The following is a 19,778-nucleotide window of genomic DNA, read 5'->3' as shown; positions in this document are numbered from 1 at the left end:
TTATGCCAGACTATGAGGTGGGGAGGCAGGGAAGACTCTGCCATCCAAACAGTTCCCTGCAGCCACAGATGGAGCGGTGTCGTAGGCATAATCTGCTCACCTCTGCCCATGTGTTCAAGGAAGTCAGCCCTGGGGTAGCTCCAACTGCTGGAGTCAGAAGCATTAACATAATGGGATACTGTGAGGCTTCTCCAAGCTTGGCTCCCTTGGGTGTCAGCCAGCTCAAGGTTTTAGCATTATCCACACCTGCCCTGTCAGTCTCCCTAGGCAATGGGGACCAGGCTGCCAGGCCTCCCACTGAACAGGCTCCAGGACCAGATCTGCCCAGCCAGTGGCAGTAAAATGATAGCCTGGGTTCAGGCCTCTGGCTTTGTCCCTAAGAGGCAGAATATACTCTCTCCAACCCTTGAACAAAAGGCCAGCTTCTGTGCACCTGAACGTCCTGTGGGACCTATATTCCTGCTTGTTTCGTATCAGTCTTCAGGCATGGATGGACAGGCCCTCCCAGAGTTCAGTTCAACTCCCAGTCCACTCCTACAGAATGCCATGGTGCGGTGTGGGGAAATCACCTGCAAAATTGATCCCCCAGGGATTCCACATGCAGGCTCTCTCTCTCCCTGGGTTGCTGCAGTCCTTTGCATCTGCTTTTCATGCGTGCCTCTCACCCTTCTTAACGTTTTGCTCCTGGTGCTCCATTCTGTCTCACTGTGCCTTTGCAATGTTGTTTCTGGACAGGACAATCCAGATGGAGGCACCTAGAGACTCCGCTCATCAATTTGACTGAGATCAGCTGATGAAGAAATGTCTCTAGTCTATCATCATGGAGCCTCCCTTTCTTCATTCTTTTTAAAACCCATCTGGGTATTTATGGACTGAAAATAGATTAGAAGATTTTTTTATATTTTCACAAAAATGAATGGATTATTTTGTTTCAACGTATTACTGGTGTAAAAATATTTCATGTTACATGGATCATTTTTGTGATGCTACAGTCCTGACTATAGGTATGCCTATCACTCATATGGTATTCATAGTACCCACTAGGTTGGCTTAGTCCATTTGCCTCCTTCCCTCTACCCCTTTCCCTTGGTTCATTTCCACATACTTTTACTTCCTTCTATGCACATGTGAGCTCATCAGTTAGCTCCAATTTAATAGTGACTGTATGTGGTGTTTGTTTTTCATTCTTGAGGTATTTTACTTAGAAGGATGGTCTCTGGTGCCATACAGATTGTTGTAAAAGGTATTAATTTATCATTTTTTGTGGTTGAGTAGTACTCCATGGAATACATATACAACATTTAATTAGTCCACTCATGAATTTGTCAGCACTTGGTTTGTTTCCACATATTGGCAATAATGAATTGTGCTGCAATAATCGTTCAAATGCAGGTATCTTTTTGGTAAAATAATTTCTCTTCTTTTGGGGAAAATAACTAGTAGTGGGACTGCTGGGTCAAATTGTAGGTCTACTTTTAGTTCTTTGAGAAAACGTCATTCTCATTTTCATAGAAGTTTTACAAATTTGTGCTCTAACCAACAGCATACAAAAATGCCTTTCTCTTTGTGTCCATGTCAGCACCTATTGATTTGGGAATTTTAATAAATTCCATTGTAACTGGAGTAAGGTGATAATGTCATTGTGAATTTAATTTGCATTACCCTAATAGGTCATGAAATTGACCATTTTTTCTTATTTTGAGAATTGTCTTTTCACGTTTTTTGCCCACTTGTTTATAAGATGGTTTGTCTTTTCCTGTTGGTTGCTTGAGTTATTTGTAAATTCTAGTTACCAGTCCTTTATTGGAAGTGTCATTTGTGACTATTTCTTCCATTCTGTTGGTTGTCTATTTTGATCTGTTAATTGTGTCTGTAGCAGTGCAGACGCTTTTTAGCTGAAACAAATCCCAGTTTTGGTTTTGTCATGATTGCCTTTGGGGTCTTTTTCTTAAATTCTTTGCCTAGAATCATATTTAGAAGAGCTTTTTCTACATTTTCCTCCAGAATACTTATGATTTTGTGCCATAAATCTTTTGTATATCCTGAGTTTGAGTGGTGAGGACTAGTGGTCCTACTTCATTCTGGTGCATGTAACAATCCAATTTTCCTAGAGCCATTTATTAAATAAGGCTTCTTTTCCCCAGTGTATGTTATTGCCTGCTTTGTCAAAGATAACTTTGTTGAAGGTAGGTGGTTTTATATCTGGGTCCTCTGTTCCATTGGTGTATTTCCATATTTTTGTAGAAATACCATGCTGTTTTTGTTAAACTACAAGGCTATAGTTTCATAGTATGGCTGCAAGTGTGGCACTGGGAGTCCTACAGATTTGTTCTTTTGCTTAAGATTCAGGCTCTTTTATGGCTCCAAACAAAGTATAAAATATTTTTTTTCTTTATCTGTGAATTATGACTTTGGCAAATTGATGGAGATTGAATTGCATTTATTAATCACTTTAGGTAGTATTGATATTTTAACATTATTGTTTCTACTAAGTCAGGATATTTGTTTATATCCTCTGCAACTTTTTTGTTTAGAGTTTTATTGTTTTCCATGTTAGAGAAATTTAACTCTCTTGTGTGTAAGTATATCCCTAGTTATTTTATTTTGTTTTTATGAATGTTACTTAGTCTTTGATTTGACTCCTGGCTTAACTGTCATTGTTATATAGAAATGGTATTAATTTATGTATATTGGCTTCTTATCCTAAGACTTTGCTTAATTTATTTATTAATTCCAGAAGACTCTTGGCAGAACCTTTGGGGTTTCTAGGTACAAGATTATATCATTGGGAAAAAGTGATGTCCACTTAACCAGTTTGGATACCCTTAATATTCTCCTCTTTTTTATCTTGCCTAGGACTTCTAGCACTATGTCAAAAAAGAGTGGTGATAGTGGGAATCCTTGTCTTACTCCAGTTCTTATGGGCAATGCTTTCAACTTTTCTCCGTTGAATATGTTAGTTGTATGTTTTCCAAATATGACTTTTATAATTCTGAGATATTTTCTTTCTATGCCTAGTTTGTTCGGGGTTTTTATCATGCCTTGTTTGCTATCCTTGCATATGGAATGAAGTCATCTTGGCGCTTCATTTTTTTTTTTTTTTTTTTTTAGTATGCTGTTTTATTCAGACTGCTAGTTTTTTTTTTTTTTGAGGGTTTTTGCACCTGTATTCATAAGGGATATTGGTTTCTACTTTTCTTTTGTTATCATTGTGTCTTTCCCTGGCTTTTGTATGACTATAACATTAGCTTCATAGAATGAGTTGGGGAGGTTTCCCTTTTTCTCAATATTATGGAGTAATTTCTACGTTATATGTGCCCGGTATTCATTGTAGGTTTGACAGAATTCAGTTATGAACATATCTTGTGCAGGGCTTCTCTTTTTTGACTAGATTTTTCCTTACTGGTTTAATCTCACTTTTCTTTCTTTTTTTTGGTCTACTCAGTTTTCTTTCTTTCTGGTTCAGTGTTGGAGGTTGTGTGTTCCTAGGAACTTTTCTATTTTCTCTCTGTTCTCTAGATTATGTGCATAGCGATTTATCTAGTATTCATGGATGATATTTTTAATGAAAATTTTGAAATTATTAATGTTTTACTATACATATTGTATTCTCTCAGAACTGAGGGGAAGGGGAAGGCCCCACTCAAGTGAGGTAACAAACTTGCCATCAAAATTTAAATATAACTGACAATGTTATGGTTAGTCCAAAATTCCTGAGAATTTGAACATAATTTCGTTTCTGTGAACTTAAAAGCAAATGCTTATAATTTTTAAAATAATATGTTTGAAAAGAAATTCAACATATCAACATGAATATGTTAGCAAGGCAAACCATCATCCAACTGTATGTCTGAAAATGTCTGTTTTCTACATTATGTGCATAGTGATTTATCTAGTATTCATGGATGGTGTTTATTTTTGCAGTATGTATTTCTGCAATGTTACCCTTTTCATTTCTGATTCATCTTATTATAAACCATTCTCCCTAGAATTAGGTAATAATCTCCCTGTGGTTTTTATTTGCAACTACCTGATGATTAGAGACAATGAGCCTTTTTTCATGTGTTTCTTGACCATTAACCTATCTTCAATTGAAATCTTTCTGCTCAAGTCTTTTGCCCTTTTTTTTGATGGAGTTGTTTGATTTCTCCCTTGCTTATTTGCTTGAGTTCTTTGTAGATTCTGGTCATCTGCTCTGTATCGGATGAACAGCATGTGCATATTTTTCCTCTTTTGGTAGGTTGTCTATTTATTCCTTGGCTGTGGAGCAATCATTTAATTTGATCTCTATATATCTCAATTTATGCGTCAACTTGAATTTCATGTAACAACAAAACCCATTCTGTATAGAATTAGCAGTTTGTAGTTTTCAAACATCACAGCTTTGAGAACACTCCATTGCTTGATTTATGTTTGTTTTGGTCTTACTGGTATGCAGTTACCACTGCAGAAAAGTATTCATACCTTATTTTGTATAAATAGAAGTCGTTTCCTTTGAGTACATACCTAGAAGTGGGAATAGTGGATCAAAAAGTAGGTCTAAAATGCTTATGTAGAGGTCTAAAGTATATATAGTATTTCAGCAATCTGAGTCCATTCTGCAAATGATTGGGTTTTATATTCCTATAAAGATATGAACATATACTTAATTACATTAAGTGTTCTGCATAACTTCATAATTTCTATATTCCTTCCCTTCAGGTTTTGTTTTTTCAACAAACAAAGTTTTCATGCTTTCTTAATGCATTTCTTTTTAGTAGGTATGCAGTTGTATTAGGTTAAATGAAAAAGTATTTGGCAGTTCTAGACTGACAGTCACATATTGAAAATGCCTACTACATAGTATATTATGAAGGTTATGTAGACTTATTATAACAGGAAATGTCCTTATTCTCTCCATTTGCTGCTGTTTAAGTTGACAGCTTCTCATCACGATACAAATTTTATTATACTTCTTCAAAAAAAGAAAGAGATAAGTTAATAAAAGTCCATCACATAACAAGTTAATGAACAGTTATATAATCCTATTGGTTGATGCAGAAAAAAAGCATAAAGAAAATTAAACACTCTTTCACATTAAAGATACCCAGGAAATGGGGGAACATTTCAATTTAATAATGAGAAACAATAAAACACCTACAGCTACCATCATTCTTGTTTGGGGAAAACTGAACACTTTTCCCTTGAGATTGAAGAGTAGACAAGGATACTCACTTTTACCGCTTTTATTCCATGTTGTATGGAGGTGTTAGCTACTGTAGTAATGCACACAGGTGAGAAAGGGAGAAATAAAAAAATCAAAATAATATAGAAAAACTTCTATAATTAAAAAATGAATTCAGCTAGATTTCAAGATACATGGTCAACTCATAAAAATTCATCACATTTCCATATACTAGCAATAAACATTGGAAACTGAAATTAAAAACATAGTACTATTTACAACCTCTCTAAAGATAAGAAAATTCTTAGGTACACTATTAAACAAAATGTGCAGGGTGTGTGTGCTGACTATTACAAAATGTTGATTAAAAAGGCTCAAGGAATGTGTTTATCCAAACGGAGAGACATATTGTGTTCATGCTTGGGAAGACTCAACATGGAGAAGATGTCAGTTCTCCCCAAATTTGGAAACAGATTTAGTTGCAATAACTATCTGAATCCCAAGTTTTATTATAATGTAAGCATGGATAGGCTTTTTCTAAAATGTGTATGAAAAAGTATAGGTCCTAGAATAAGTAAAATCATTCTGACGAAAGTGGGAGGGATTATTTTACTCGATATTTAGGCTTACAGTATTACAGTTAGTGCTGTATGAGAGGGGGATTGAGGCATAGATCAAAGGAATAGAAGAGAGAACTTAGAAATAGCCCCAAACCATATGGCCAACAGATTTTTGACATCAGTACAAAGCAAATCAGTGAAGGATAGAGAAACTTTAATACAAATGCAGTCAAAGTAATTAGACATCCATAGGCAGCATAATAAAGCCCCACCCAAGTATCACACTCTATGCAAGAGTTAAATGATAAAATGCTATGGAAGGGGTCATATATTGACACTTCCATTTAAAACACAAAATATAAACCCTTTAAGAGGTTTATAAAAGAAACACTAAGAGAAAATCTTTAGGATCTAGGTCCAATCAAAGAGTTTTTAGTCTGGACAACAAAAGCACAATGAATCAAAAGAAACTTTTTATAAATCAGACCTCATTAAAATTGAAACCTTTTGCTCTATAAAAGTCCTGATATAGATGTGGATATAGGAAGAAACAAACTACCGATATAGGGAGAAAATATTTGCAAACACATACCTAAAAGACTAGTATCCAAAACAGGTAAAGAATCCCTAAGCCTCAACATTAAAACACAAGGACAAAAGCCATAAACAATCCAGTTAAAAATGAAAACATCAAAAGAGTTTTCCCTGAAGAGGATATACAGATAGCAAATAAGAATGTAAAAATACAGCCCACGCTATTAGCCTTTAGAAAAATCCAAATTAAAACCAAATGAGATATCACTACATACCCATCCCACCTATCAGAATGCCTAAAATAAAAAAAAAGTGACAACACAAAATGTTGCCAAGAATGCAGAGAAGCAGGGCCACTCCCATATTGTTGGTAAGAATGCAGAATGGTATAGCCATTCTGTAACAGAAGACAGTTTGTCAGTTTCTTGTACACCAAACATGTAGCCACAGAATGTAACAATTCTCCTCTTGGCATTTATCTTAGAAAAATGAAAACGTATATTTACAAGGAAACCTGGATATTCATAGCAGTTTCCTTTATAATAACCCCAGAGTAAAAGCTTCAGATATCCTTCTCTGTGTGACTGGTTAAAAAGTGTGCGGTATGTGCTAGTTACCAAAGCTTAGCAGTGAGAAGAGAAGAAGTGTTGACACAAATAACTATTTGGATGCTTCTCTCAGGAATTATGCTTAATGAAAAAGGTTAAACCCAAAGGTTGCAAGGTTATACCATATGTGATTTTATCTATATAATATTTTTGGAATGGAAAAAAAGTTTAGAATAAATAACAAGTGAGTGATTCAGGGGTTAGAAATGAGGGAAAGATCAGGAAGGAGGGTGGTGTGTTTGGTTATAAATGAGCAACATGAGGTAGCATCGTGTTTAATGTACTGACTTTGGGAGTGGATAGGACACATCTGTACACCTGATAGGAGAAATCAAAGATTGGTGCACTGCATCAAATTCAATAGGCTGAGACGTTGCACTATAATCGTGCAAAGTTATCATCATTGAGGGGGACCAGGTGTGACAAGCCGAAAAATGGTCCCCCCAAGTGCCATGTTCTAATCCCTGGAACCTGTGAATATGTTCCCTGGGATGGCAAAAGGGACTTGGCAGATGTGATTAAGTTAAGGATCTTTCAATGGGGAGATTATCCTGCATCATTCAGGTGGGTCCAGTGTAAGCACAAGGTTTTTATAAGGGAAAGAAAGGAGGTAGAAAAGTAAGAGAAATGGATGTGAGGATGAAGTAGAGGCTGGAGTGATCCAGTGACTGGCAGAGACCACAATCCCAGGAATGCGGGTGGCCTTCAAAGCCAGAAAGAGTAAGGACACGGATTTTCCCCTAAAGTCCACAGAAAGAAGGCAATCACACCATCCCTTTAATTTTAGTCTAGCAAAACCCACCTTAGATCAATGTTCTCTGGAAATTTCAGATAATAAATTTCTGATGATTTAAGCCACCAAGTACGTGGTCGTGTATATCAGCAGCAACAGGAGACTAAAATAACCTGTGGCATCTCCCTATATTAGTCCTTACAGTTTCATGTAAATGGATAATTATCTGAGTAATATTTTCAATTAAAAACATTAGGAATCTGATCTCCAGTATGAAGAATGCCAATTCAAGTTGCCCTGAAGCATGAAAGCTAAAGAACAGGGAGGTAAAAAATAAGAAATTTCTCCTGTTCGATAACACTTACAGTAACATCTAATAAACAGAATGATTTACTGCCGGTACTTGTACAGCTTTCTCCAACTTTTCTTACTTCCCTCCTTCTAGTACAGTGCAATGGTGAAATGTTGGCCCTCACATCAAAGTGCTTTGATCCATATTCCAGCATTACTCCTAGGGGCTCTGAAACATTGGATGGTTGTTCCAGAATTAGAAATAATAACAGTAATATTTTCCAAGGGCAGATATAAACAATTATTTAGGGGAATGTGTTTGTAGTATGTTGGTACCTAGATTGTAGTATTTCCCTAAATTCTCCACCCAGACCCCTTAACCAGTCTTCATGCTCTGGGACTTCATCCTCCAGAATTCACTTTTCCCTGCATTAGACAGCCTTTAACAGTTCCCAGTGATCCCTGCAGTGGACAGCCTTTATGGTTCTCAGTGATCCCTGCAGTCGACAGCCTTTAACAGTTCCCAGTGATCCCTGCAGGAGACAGCTTTAGTGGGTCCCAGTGATCCCTGCAGTGGACAGCCTTTATGGTTCCCAGTGATCCCTGCAGGAGACAGCCTTTATGGTTCCCAGTGATCCCTGCAGTGGACAGCCTTTGTGGTTCCCAGTGATCCCTGGCTTATTGTACCCTCAATGAATCCCCAACAATAAAAAAATAATAATAATTAAAAAAAAAGAAAGTTTCATTTGGTGTAGTACATAATATAATCCTTTTTATCTCAATGAAACATGAAGATATACATATGTGTGCGCGTGCATGCGCACGCGCGCGCGCACACACACACACACAGACATATATATATAGAGAGAGAGCTGGTGTGCGCATAAAGAGTTTACCAAAGGGGGGAAAGTAATTGAACACCTAGTTTAGACTTTGCTGGGAATCAACACATTACAATTTGCATCATGCATTTATTTTATCCAGAATGCCACAAACCCCTCTGTGAATTTATAATGAATTATTGAATTTCCGCTAAGAAAGTCGCACTTGTGGCTCAGCACCCATAGCTCACATACACCAAGGCTGGCGGGTTCAAGCCAGGCTCCAACCTGCTAAACAACAATGACAACTGCAACCAAAAAATAGCCAGGTGTGGTGGCAGGCACCTGTAGGCCCTACTCGGAAGGTCGAGGCAAGAGAATCGCTTAAGTCCAAGAGTTAGAGGTTGCTATGAGCTGTGACACCACAGCACTGTACTGAGGGCGACACAGTGAGACTCTGTCTCAAAAAAAAGAAAGAAAGAAAGTTGCAATTGTATTAGCATTGAAAGCCAGTATATTACATACAAATAGGAAAAAGAAGTAATCCCACATCATGGAAGAAGGCAGTGAGGCAGTGCTGCAACAGTGTCTTGAAAACTGCTTGTGACACGTGAATTGTTGTGTTTTAAATGCCCTTCCATGACTCAACTGGCCAAGTTATATGGTCCCATTGAATTTGACCCACACCCGTACACTCAGCCTCAGCAGGTATATGGGGATGTTAAAAAAGGAAGAACTTTTCCAAGAACAATAAGTAAAATTAAGAAGGCATTACATTTGTCTTCGTGTTACCATTTTCAGTCTATTTTTTAACCTACAGCCTTCGATGCCCAGAAAGAAAAGTGAGTAAAGGTGTATTGCTGTCCAACAAATCCTTCACGTTCTTCTTCACAATATGTCTTTGTCTCTTCAATGGCTTGTAATGATTATGATCTTGCAGGCACTTCCCATAAGCTATCTGTGCATTATTAATGAAGTTCTATGACAGGAAACGTCCATCACTGCAATGATTCTTGAAAAGCATAGATTCATTCAAACTAACAATGCATATGAGTTTGTCACAGTTTTTTTTTTATTTTTATTTTTATTTTTTTTTAATTTTTTTTTTTTTTTTTTTGTAGAGACCGAGTCTCACTGTACTGCCCTCAGGTAGAGTGCCGTGGTGTCACACAGCTCACAGCAACCTCTTAACTCTTGGGCTTACGCGATTCTCTTGCCTCAGCCTCCCGAGCAGCTGGGACCACAGGCGCCCGCCACAACGCCCGGCTATTTTTTGGTTGCAGTTTGGCCGGGGCTGGGTTTGAACCCACCACCCTCGGCATATGGGGCTGGCGCCCCACTCACTGAGCCTCAGGCGCCGCCCGAGTTTGTCACAGTTTTACTAAAACATATGCATTCTTCTTGCAGATGGTTGAAAAAGAAGGTTATCTTCAAAAAGCTAAAATTGCAGATGGAGGAAAGAAACTAAGGTAATAAAAAGTTCTTTGACCCACTTTTATATAACTATGCTAGTTCCTGTATCCTTAACTTATATCACTGCTATTGTTTGGGAAGCAAGGCCCTATGGTAACAGACTGGTCCCTTTTGCTACCACTATGATCAACATTATTTTTAATATAATTGTAGTTTTTGAAGAAAGGCACAACAGTACATATTATTACACAGAGCATACAGATATGAAATGCTTCTTGTCCTTTTAAAGTATAAGTTCTTTAAAAAAAATTAAAGGAAGTAAGGCAATGGATCTTGATTTCTGGGATTAACAGATTTTGGAATAAAAGGACTTATTTGCATTACATAAAAATTTCCTGGAGGGTGCAGTGAGTGTCTCATGCCTGTAATTCTAGCACTTAAGGATTCAAGGCAGAAGGATTCCTTGAGCTCAGGAGTTTGAGAGCAGCCTGAACAAGAGTGAGACCCTGTATCTACAAAAAACGAAAAATTAGCTAGTAGTGGTGGTATATGCCTGTAGTGCAAACTACTCTGGAGGCTAAATCAGGACAGTCTCTTGAGCCCAGGAGTTTAAGTCTATAGTGAACTATAATTGGGCCACTAGACTTCAGCTTCAGACTGGGCAGCAGAGCAAGACTCTGTCTAAAAAAGAAAAAAACGAAAAAAAAAAATCCCTACAGTAAATTAGGGGAGCAATTGTTTAAAGGATGAAGTAGTTGAACTATATTTTTAGATAAGTAAATCAGGACCCTTTCTTACCTCACCAACAGCATGGATAAAAAAATCCTCATGGTTTAATCTCATTTCCCACGTCAACCCTTCACTGGGGCTTGATGGGAGAAAGGAGGTAACATCATTGGTCAATCCTACTCTCCAGCCTCATGCAAAGAAGATGGGGGGTGGGGGGGTGGGGGGGAGGGATATTACAAGAAACCAAGATGATGCCCTACCATGGGGGTTATGTAAAGTATCCTTGCCGATCCATAGCAAACTTTGTAACATCTCTGAGAAGGCAGGGCCAGGAGGAAGCAAAGGACCAGAATAGGGCCCTTCCCCTAACCCACTCACATGAATATGATTTTTGGTAGTTGTGATCATTGTATACTATTGTGTACTTGCTTTATTTGCTTTTACTTTAATATGTTGTTGTACAATTTGCATGCTGCAGTTTAATTTCATATAAACATTTGCAGGCAGTTTCATTATTTCAATCTATTTGTAAACTATTATGCATTCTTTCAGCTTTTCTCACTTAAAGTTATACAAATTTTAGTTTTTCCTTTTTTTTTTTTTCCTTTTTTTATTTTCACCATAGATATACAGAATTGAGTTTGTGGCCTTGTGTTATCATTACTCTGGGAATGATGTCTAACTGGTTTTATTTTATTTTTTGTTTCTAATCCTCACTTCCATCCCCTTTAGACCTCCAATTTAATGCATTTAATGTGTGTTCATCAAATCCACTTTCATATATATATGTATGTATCAGAATATCTGTGTCACCTTAAAAGTAGTGTGTAGTTGTGTGTATGTGAATGTGTTGTATTGCATAAGCATTTTTGTGTAGTAAATTACATTATGGTTCTTACTACTTTCATTCAACGTTAGTGTTTGGACATCTTTCTATGGTGCTAGACAGACCTGTGTTTCTTAACCATGGGGAAAATAAGTCATTAGGTGATTTTGTCATTGTGCAAACTTCATAGAGTGTATTTACACAAACATACATGGTATGGCCTATTACACACCTAGGCTGTCGCTCACTCCCAGGCTACACATTTACCATGTTACTACACTGAGCACTGTAGACAATCTTAACATAATTTGTGTGTGTGTGTATCTAAACATGGAAAAGGTAAAACATTGTACAATGATGTTACAATGAACAGGATGTCACTAGATGACGGGGATTTTTCAGCTCCATTGTGATCGTATAGGACCAACATCTATATATGGTCTGTGTTTGACTGAGGCATTGTCATACAGTATATGAATGTATTCAAAGCTAGGTCATTTTTCCCAATTACTGCCCTTTGCACCCTGTGCAAAGACACTGTGGTTAATGATGACCTGCATATATGACGGTGATCTCATAAGATTATAATATTGATTTTTACTGTTCCTTGTCTATGTTTGGGTACAGATCTAAACACACTTACCATTGTCTTACAGTTGTCTACAATATTCAGACTGTACAGGTTTGTAACCCAGAAGCCATAGGCTATAGCACAGCCTAGGTGTGTAGTGGGCTATACCATCTAGGTTTGTATAAGGACAGTCAATGGTTTTCATACAATGATAAAAGTACCTAAGCTTAGACACATTTCTCCAAATGTCATTAAGTGACACATGACTATATACTAAATTTTACTTACCCAGTCCCTCAGGTACAAACCCTAAACTTCCTCTAACTCATTCCATCCAAGACAACATTTCAATGAATCACACATATGTGTCCTTTTAACCTGTTAGGAACTCTCAGGGTAATATAGCCAGGAGCACAGATCACTTGGTGTTAAGTTATGTACATTTGTAAATCCACTGAATACCACTGCCAGACTTTCTCCTGAATGAGTGCCCCTGTTCACATAACTGCTCTGCAGTGCAGAAGGGATCTCATTTCCCATAATCTCATCAGCATACGGCATTATCTTACTCTCTTACTTCACTAAATTGGTGGCCATAGAATGTTACCTCAATGTCACTTTTATTTGTATTCTGCTGACTGGTATTGCAGTTGAACAACTTTGTCTGTTTAGAGTCATTCAGATTCTGCATTCTAAGAATTGCCTATTTATAAACTTTGATTATTTTCTATTGAGGTTTTTCCTTTTTTTTATAAATTGAGGAAACTCTTAATATATTTCTGATAACATTTTGACAAATTTTGATATTGGAAATATCTCCTACAAGTTTATGGTGGTTTTTGTTTGTTTGTTTTTATTGTAAATACTTCACATATTGAATATTGTATGTATAATCAACAAGATAATAACATATGCTATCCTACCGTGTTGATGGTCTATAATATACCGAATCATTTCTACTGTCCTTTAAAATTTGATTTTTAAGTTGAGTTCAGTTTTATGCTAATACTTATAATTACAGTGAACCCTCCTACTGCTTATCAATTATTATTTTATATTTTCTAGAGATCAATGCTAAACTTGGACTACTTGATCAAATTACATGACCCTTTTTTTTATGACTCGTATTTTGTATTCCCATACTGCTTTACACTTTCATCACTAACACCAAAAATGTTGTTTACTTATAACTTTAAAAATCATGTTTTGATCACATGATTTAATCTTGTTTTAATCACATTTATAATTTAGCAACTAATAATATACCATACTTGGTATAATTTGTATTTTTATGTAAAATTTCCTTTGATAGGCTTTGTAACATTTCTCAACAATCTTTATATCTTTTTATAAATTTTAATGAGTTAATAGGCAATATTAATAGATGCTTACTCTGTCAAGAACTTGGCTAAATGTTTTACAAGTTTTAAGTAATAATTATTAATACAATGTAAACTCTATTATTACTTAGTATTGTACAAATGGAGAGTCTTGGTCACCTGTATTAACCTCTCCTTTCTCCTATTTTATGCAGACTTAGTATGACAGAATTTAGTCCTGCCTTCTGATTGAAATATGTTTGTTTTTTATCTTTTGCTTTCATCTGTTTGAAGTCAAGGACTAAAAATTATCTTTTTATCTCAGGACATCAACTGTACTAAAGACTTCAATTTTCACTTAATAAATATCATTTTATTAATTTCTACAACGTTTTCTGCTCATAAATCCATTCTAGATTATCTGTACTTTGTGCTGTTTTCTTATCTTCCATTTTCCTCCTTCTTGTTTTCTCTTTTATTCGTATTTAATTATTTCTATTTCTATCTAAGGAAATTTTGACTGATCCCTAAGTATGAACAGGAGAGGCTACAAGGAAGATGAATTCCTTGGCTATATCTTACATTCAAAAAAGATCATACATTTAGGCTTATTTTGGAATGAGGTTGTACACATTTCCTTGGTGACACACTGGTAGATTTAAAAGCAGGATATATTCAAGATTCGGCTCTGCACCCATAGCACAGTGGTTACAATGCCAGTCACATACACCAAGGCTGGCAGGTTCGAACCCAGCCCAGGCCAGCTAAACAACCTTGACAACTGCAACAAAAAATAGCCAGGTGCTGTGGTGGGCACCTGTAGTCCCAGTTACTTGGGAGTCTGAGGTAAGAGAATCACTTAAGCCCAAGAGTGTGAGGTCGCTGTGAGCTGTGATGCCACAGCACTCTACCAAGGATGACATAGTGAGACTCTATCTCAAAAAAAAAAAAAGGAATATATTCAGCATTCAACTTCAATTTTAATTTTGAACATCAAAAATCTACGTCAGTTTTTCTGATTAAGTTTAGGAATTTATTTAAAGATGTCCATCCCCCAAACTGTGAGTAACCCTGTCCTCTCTAAAATTCTACAAGCCCCTAGTAAAGTTAATTTCAATGCACTATTTCAACATGCTCTGCTAGCCTCTCCCTATGCACCCAGTCAGTCCTTCTCCTTAGCCGGCTCCTTTGTATGTCATACTTCTTATTACATGTAGATTCTTCCTCTGTTCTCTTGCTCAGAAAGAAATACTTGGGAGTGAAGACATGGACATAAATATGGGTATTAAAAAAAACGCAGAACAGGGCAGTGCAGTGGTTATGTCTGCTAGTGCCTGCTTTCATCCTAAACTTTGTTTGCTTGAACAATTGTTATTTAGAATGGACTTCCTGTGATACTAAGGTGCCTGCCTAATGCAAACATATCTTTTCTTTAGTATTTTCTGCTCAGGATCATAATAAATGCTTCATGGCTATATCTGTCTTTCTCAATTTCTTGCAACACTGACAGAAATATGTGTCCTTTATACTTCACTGTCTCTTTAACACACCTTTTAGCAGTCATAAATCATAAGAAGCTTAGAATGTGAGAGAGAAAATACATTCCTAGACCTACCAGTTTGAGAACAAGTCTGAACATTTAACAGTGTCAGAGTGATTTTGCAGTAAATCAGTCAGAGACACTAGAGTAAATCACTTTCACTTCCATCACTGGTGCAGAATCAAATCAAATCCAGCATGACCAAGTCAGGTAAAAAAGGCAGATGGCCCAAATAGGGGAGGCTAAAATTTGCAAAGTAATCACATGTGTGTTTTCCTCTGGCTTTTTTGGTTTGTCAATGTGTTGTTACCTCAAGAAGGCATAAGAGAAGTGAGTGTAGAATATAAAGCTTTGGTGTTTAGAGCAAGCAAATGTGTTAAACCTAGAGCTGAAGCTAACGGATTCTTAGAATGGCAATGAAAAATTTAAGGGCGGTTTTCCATCAAGCTTTCTTCCAGACGAGCAGTGACAAAGTTGCTGTTATTATGTGCTGCCATCCGGTGTTCATTGTGTAGAATGTCAAGCTGATGTCCACACTGAGTTTTTCGTTATTGTTTTATAGGTGCTTTTTGTGTTTGTTTTCAGTTTAGTTTGGTTTTCTTTTTGGCATTTTGCAACTTCACAACTCAAGATCTGTTTTTAGGAAAGTTTTGTGAAGGGTTTCACTTGGATAAATGCCCCACTGATTGCATAAATTATATATAATTGCCCTAATACAAATTTAGTTCTCCCCCCTTCCTAATTGTAGTCAGTACCTTTCTCCCCTCTGAGATGCGATTTTTTTCTGTGTGTCAAAATATTAATAAAATAAACACCTGAATTTCTTGTCCTGGTATCTGTTTCCTGCCCTGAGTCACTAGGATTAATCCTTTACCTGATTTCCTATAAATCTGTCTGGAGACCGGGGACTGCCTCGCTTATTCATGGGACTTTGGATTTACTAAAATTAGATATTTTTTGAACCATGTGTCTTATTTACCCCTTACATCTATCTCACAGCTTGATTTTTATCTCTTCCTGTGAAAAAATAGAAAAGAATGCTCTCCAAGTTGTGATGAAATGTGCGGACCTGACTGGGTATGGAATGGATGGCAGGCGGGGATAAAGGGTTTGCAGGGCAACACCAGGGGACGATCCAGGTCAAGCTAAGAGTGACTTTGCTCCAAGGGAGAAAGAAGGTCTGGCAATTCTTTGGAAACAGTTCTGTGACTCCCTCTCTTAGCTCCTACATTGAGGCCCCACACAGGCAAGCTGAGCACAACTGAAGGGTGGGCTGCATGCCACCTTCTCTGGGGAGGCTGGAATGAGCAGGGGCCTCAGGGTCTAGGAGGCTTGGTGGTTGAACCCCATCTTTATGTCTTATTTGCCCTTGGTGAGAATGCAACATCCCTATGCTTCAGTTTTCTCATCCATAATATGAGGTTAAGCCCACCTACTGAAATTATTTGGAGGATTATTTCTTTCCATGATTATTTCCCATCTTTCTATAGTTAGAGGTAAAGTTTTTTATGTATATCTTATTTTCCTTAATATTTTAAGCCCTGAGAATTGTGTTTAGCATGTTGTAAATGTTTAACAGGTACTTATGACTGGTTTAGTGATTAAATTACATGATTCATATAGAATACCAGGCGCCATGTGTGGCACACCATGGGGCCCAAAGCAAGCTCATAATATTTGTGTAGGTATGAGACATAGGAAGACCCTTGGAAGAAGCTCAGGGATCAGCCACTAGAATTATATATTGGAAAAATAGCCTAAATGTTCAGGGTTAAATAATTTAGGGAAAAAAGGAATGCTAGCAGTGCTGTATTAAAATAGTAAAGAACGAAGAAGGGAAATTTGACTTTTCTTCTCTTTTTTTCTTTGTCTTTGTTGGTAAACAATAGTCAACACAGAGCAGGAAAAATCTTGATGCATGACCCTTTGAAATTTGAAAATCCATATATACCTGTACTTTTACTCAAAAAACCTTTAATGATCAACTACTGAAGGTCAGATACTGTGCCCCATCCTGGAAAGGAACTAAAAGACCAGAGATGGTGTCTCTCTTTGTGGGTGCAGGGAGACTGGGGGATTAGACGAACTTTTATTATTCTAAAAACAACTTCATTTTAGAAAGGTTTATTTGAAAAATTTTATCCAAAACTGCTAGACTCACCTGTCCTGGCTAAGTCCTTTAAGCTTACAGAAGTTACTCACTTTCTGAGGTGTCACCCAATACACTGAATAGCAGTCACCTATAGTTACTTGGTTGCATATGGAAAATATTAAAGGTTTCACTTGGAGCAAAATCTTGCCAACTGATTCTTCCCATGTTCTCTCCAGGGATGACAATGTCTCACTGTGTTAAGTAACTGAGTGAAAAGGCCATTCCGCTGAGATCCTAAGAACTATTCCATCACAATTAGTCAAACATATCAGAATGAGGAATGGACTGAACAGATATTGTACGGACAATGATCAAGCTGCTAGAGTATTTTGTTCAGAGAGGAAGGGTCAGACTTGAGTCATAGGTTAAAAGTTGTTCCCATTAGATGAAGTCTCAGCTACTCCTAGACTACAGGCTCTTAACTCCCTTTCTGGTTTTATGATCCTTACCGAATACAGATGATTTGTTCCTTACTGAGACCAGAATAATCCCTTGTAGGAAGGAGACAGGTTCCACCCAGTTAGGAACATACACCTACTTCTGATTTCTTATGAGGAATAAAATGGTACGTGATCCTACTCCTTGAAACAGTGCAAATTCTAAGGGAAGAGAGCTTGGGAGTGGTTAGTCTTTCCCCTAATTTTCTAATAAGAATAAGGTAAATTAGCTAATGACAGAATTCAGATGGCTGATATTTTGTCACAGGCCGTGCACACTAACTTTTATGATTTAATGATTTCAACCCAAACTATGTTGAAATTTGACATTGACAATATCCTTAACTAAGGTAGTACTGCTTCACCCTTTAAAAAAGTAATGAACAGATTATAAGTTTTGGAGTCAGAAAGACTGGGTTTAACTATAAATATAAAGGTATGACCTTAAGTACATCACCTAAACTCTCTGATCCTCATTTTCGTCCATTAGTAAATAAGGACATTATTCGTACCTTATCATTTTTTGATTGCGAAGTTAAACCTATGCTAAATGATCAAATTTACAGTAGGAACTCAAAATAACTTATGCTAGTTATTATTTTAAAAGAAATCATGGGGGGAAATGAAATGAAAGAAGGACATCTAAAAGGTTGTCAGCAGCATTTTATTCTTCGTTTTGAAATGACATTCTTTCCAAGCAATAGATTTAAATGCTTTCACTTTTATTCTAATATGATAAAGATAATGTTTACAGTTTACGAATACAAAAAGAAATAGCACTGTATTTAAGGTGTCAAAGCAATTTATATTACTAAAGTTCCAAGACCTGTGGTTCCTACCCTCTCCAGCTCATTCTTATGTTCATGTAATAAGAACACAGTTCACAGCAGTTCAAAGTCCTAATCAAGAACAATGAGATAATTGAATTTCATGCAACGTTAGTTCTAACCAGTTCCAGTTCCAACTTTAAGGAAGGAGAAGTTTTGCCAGAAAGTTTATAAACGATCAACATCTGAAACAGATTCAAATCAAAACTGTTTAACCAGGACTTACTATAGATAGGACGCAAATAAGGTATAGTATCTCCTTGCCAAAAGATAAAAAATATAGTGGGAAATGTAACAGGCAGGTTAAATATGGATTCGTCATGTGTGAGGGTGTTCCATACTCTCTCATCACATATGGTTAAAATAATAAAATAAGGATGCTCACAGAAGATGCCCAGACTAGACCAGCAGTCTTTCTAACGTTTCTCTTTCTGCTATTTGGGGCCATGTAATATTACAACCTGTAGCATATGAAAGCTATGGCTCCTTCAGTTCACCTTGCAGCTACCGGTACCTAAAAGGAGAAATGAGCAGTAGGGCAGAAGAAAACACCTATATGATTTTCTTCCTGCGTTACTTCTTTTTTTTTTTTTTTTTTTTTTGTAGAGACAGAGTTTCACTTTATCGCCCTCCGTAGAGTGCCGTGGCGTCACACAGCTCACAGCAACCTCCACCTCCTGGGCCTAGGCGATTCTCCTGCCTCAGCCTCCCGAGTAGCTGGGACTACAGGCACCTGCCACAATGCCCGGCTATTTTTTTGTTGCAGTTTGGCCGGGGCCGGGTTTGAACCCGCCACCCTCAGTATATGGGGCCGGCGCCCTGCTCACTGAGCCACAGGCGCCGCCCATCTTTTCATTATTTAATTGAAAAATTGACTCTTCATTTAAAGACAAAAGGATCCAAGAACGTGATGTTTGTATTTCTATGTTGGAAAATACACATTGTGTTTCTTGTGTGTCTGTTTATCCTGTTCTTTTTTATAATAACACAATGACGCGTCGTTAAAAAAGCGTCAGACATGTAAGAGCAACCTAATTCTTGCAAACACTAACCGTGCTGAATCAAAGCTGTCTTTTCATCAAGATCCTAGATTCTAAGAGACAAATGGAAATAAATGACACAAAGTTGTTGAATGGTCATTTAAAAAATATGTTTGTGGGGTTTTCTATTGACCTGAATGAAATCTTTCTGTAAATATTTTAAAAGTTGAATTCAACTATTTTAAAGTTAATATTAAGCCAAAGCAAGCTGCA

General features: G+C 37.0%; 1 protein-coding gene across 1 annotated transcript in view; it reads left to right on the top strand.

Moving 5' to 3' along the window:
- Positions 1 to 974: 974 nt before the first annotated feature.
- LOC128584411 (rho GTPase-activating protein 15-like) overlaps positions 975 to 19,778 on the top strand; it is a 48,023-nt gene continuing 29,219 nt past the window's right edge. Inside the window, exons 1-2 of the mRNA XM_053589383.1 lie at positions 975 to 1,004; positions 10,119 to 10,180. Coding sequence (XP_053445358.1) covers positions 10,119 to 10,180 — 62 coding nt within the window. The 5' untranslated portion in view covers positions 975 to 1,004. The remainder of the gene's footprint in view (positions 1,005 to 10,118; positions 10,181 to 19,778) is intronic.

This window comes from Nycticebus coucang, chromosome 4 (assembly GCF_027406575.1).
Source record: "Nycticebus coucang isolate mNycCou1 chromosome 4, mNycCou1.pri, whole genome shotgun sequence".
Lineage (NCBI taxonomy): Eukaryota > Metazoa > Chordata > Mammalia > Primates > Lorisidae > Nycticebus > Nycticebus coucang.
Note: the sequence above shows the minus strand (reverse complement) of the source record. Positions and strands in the feature narration are given on the sequence as shown.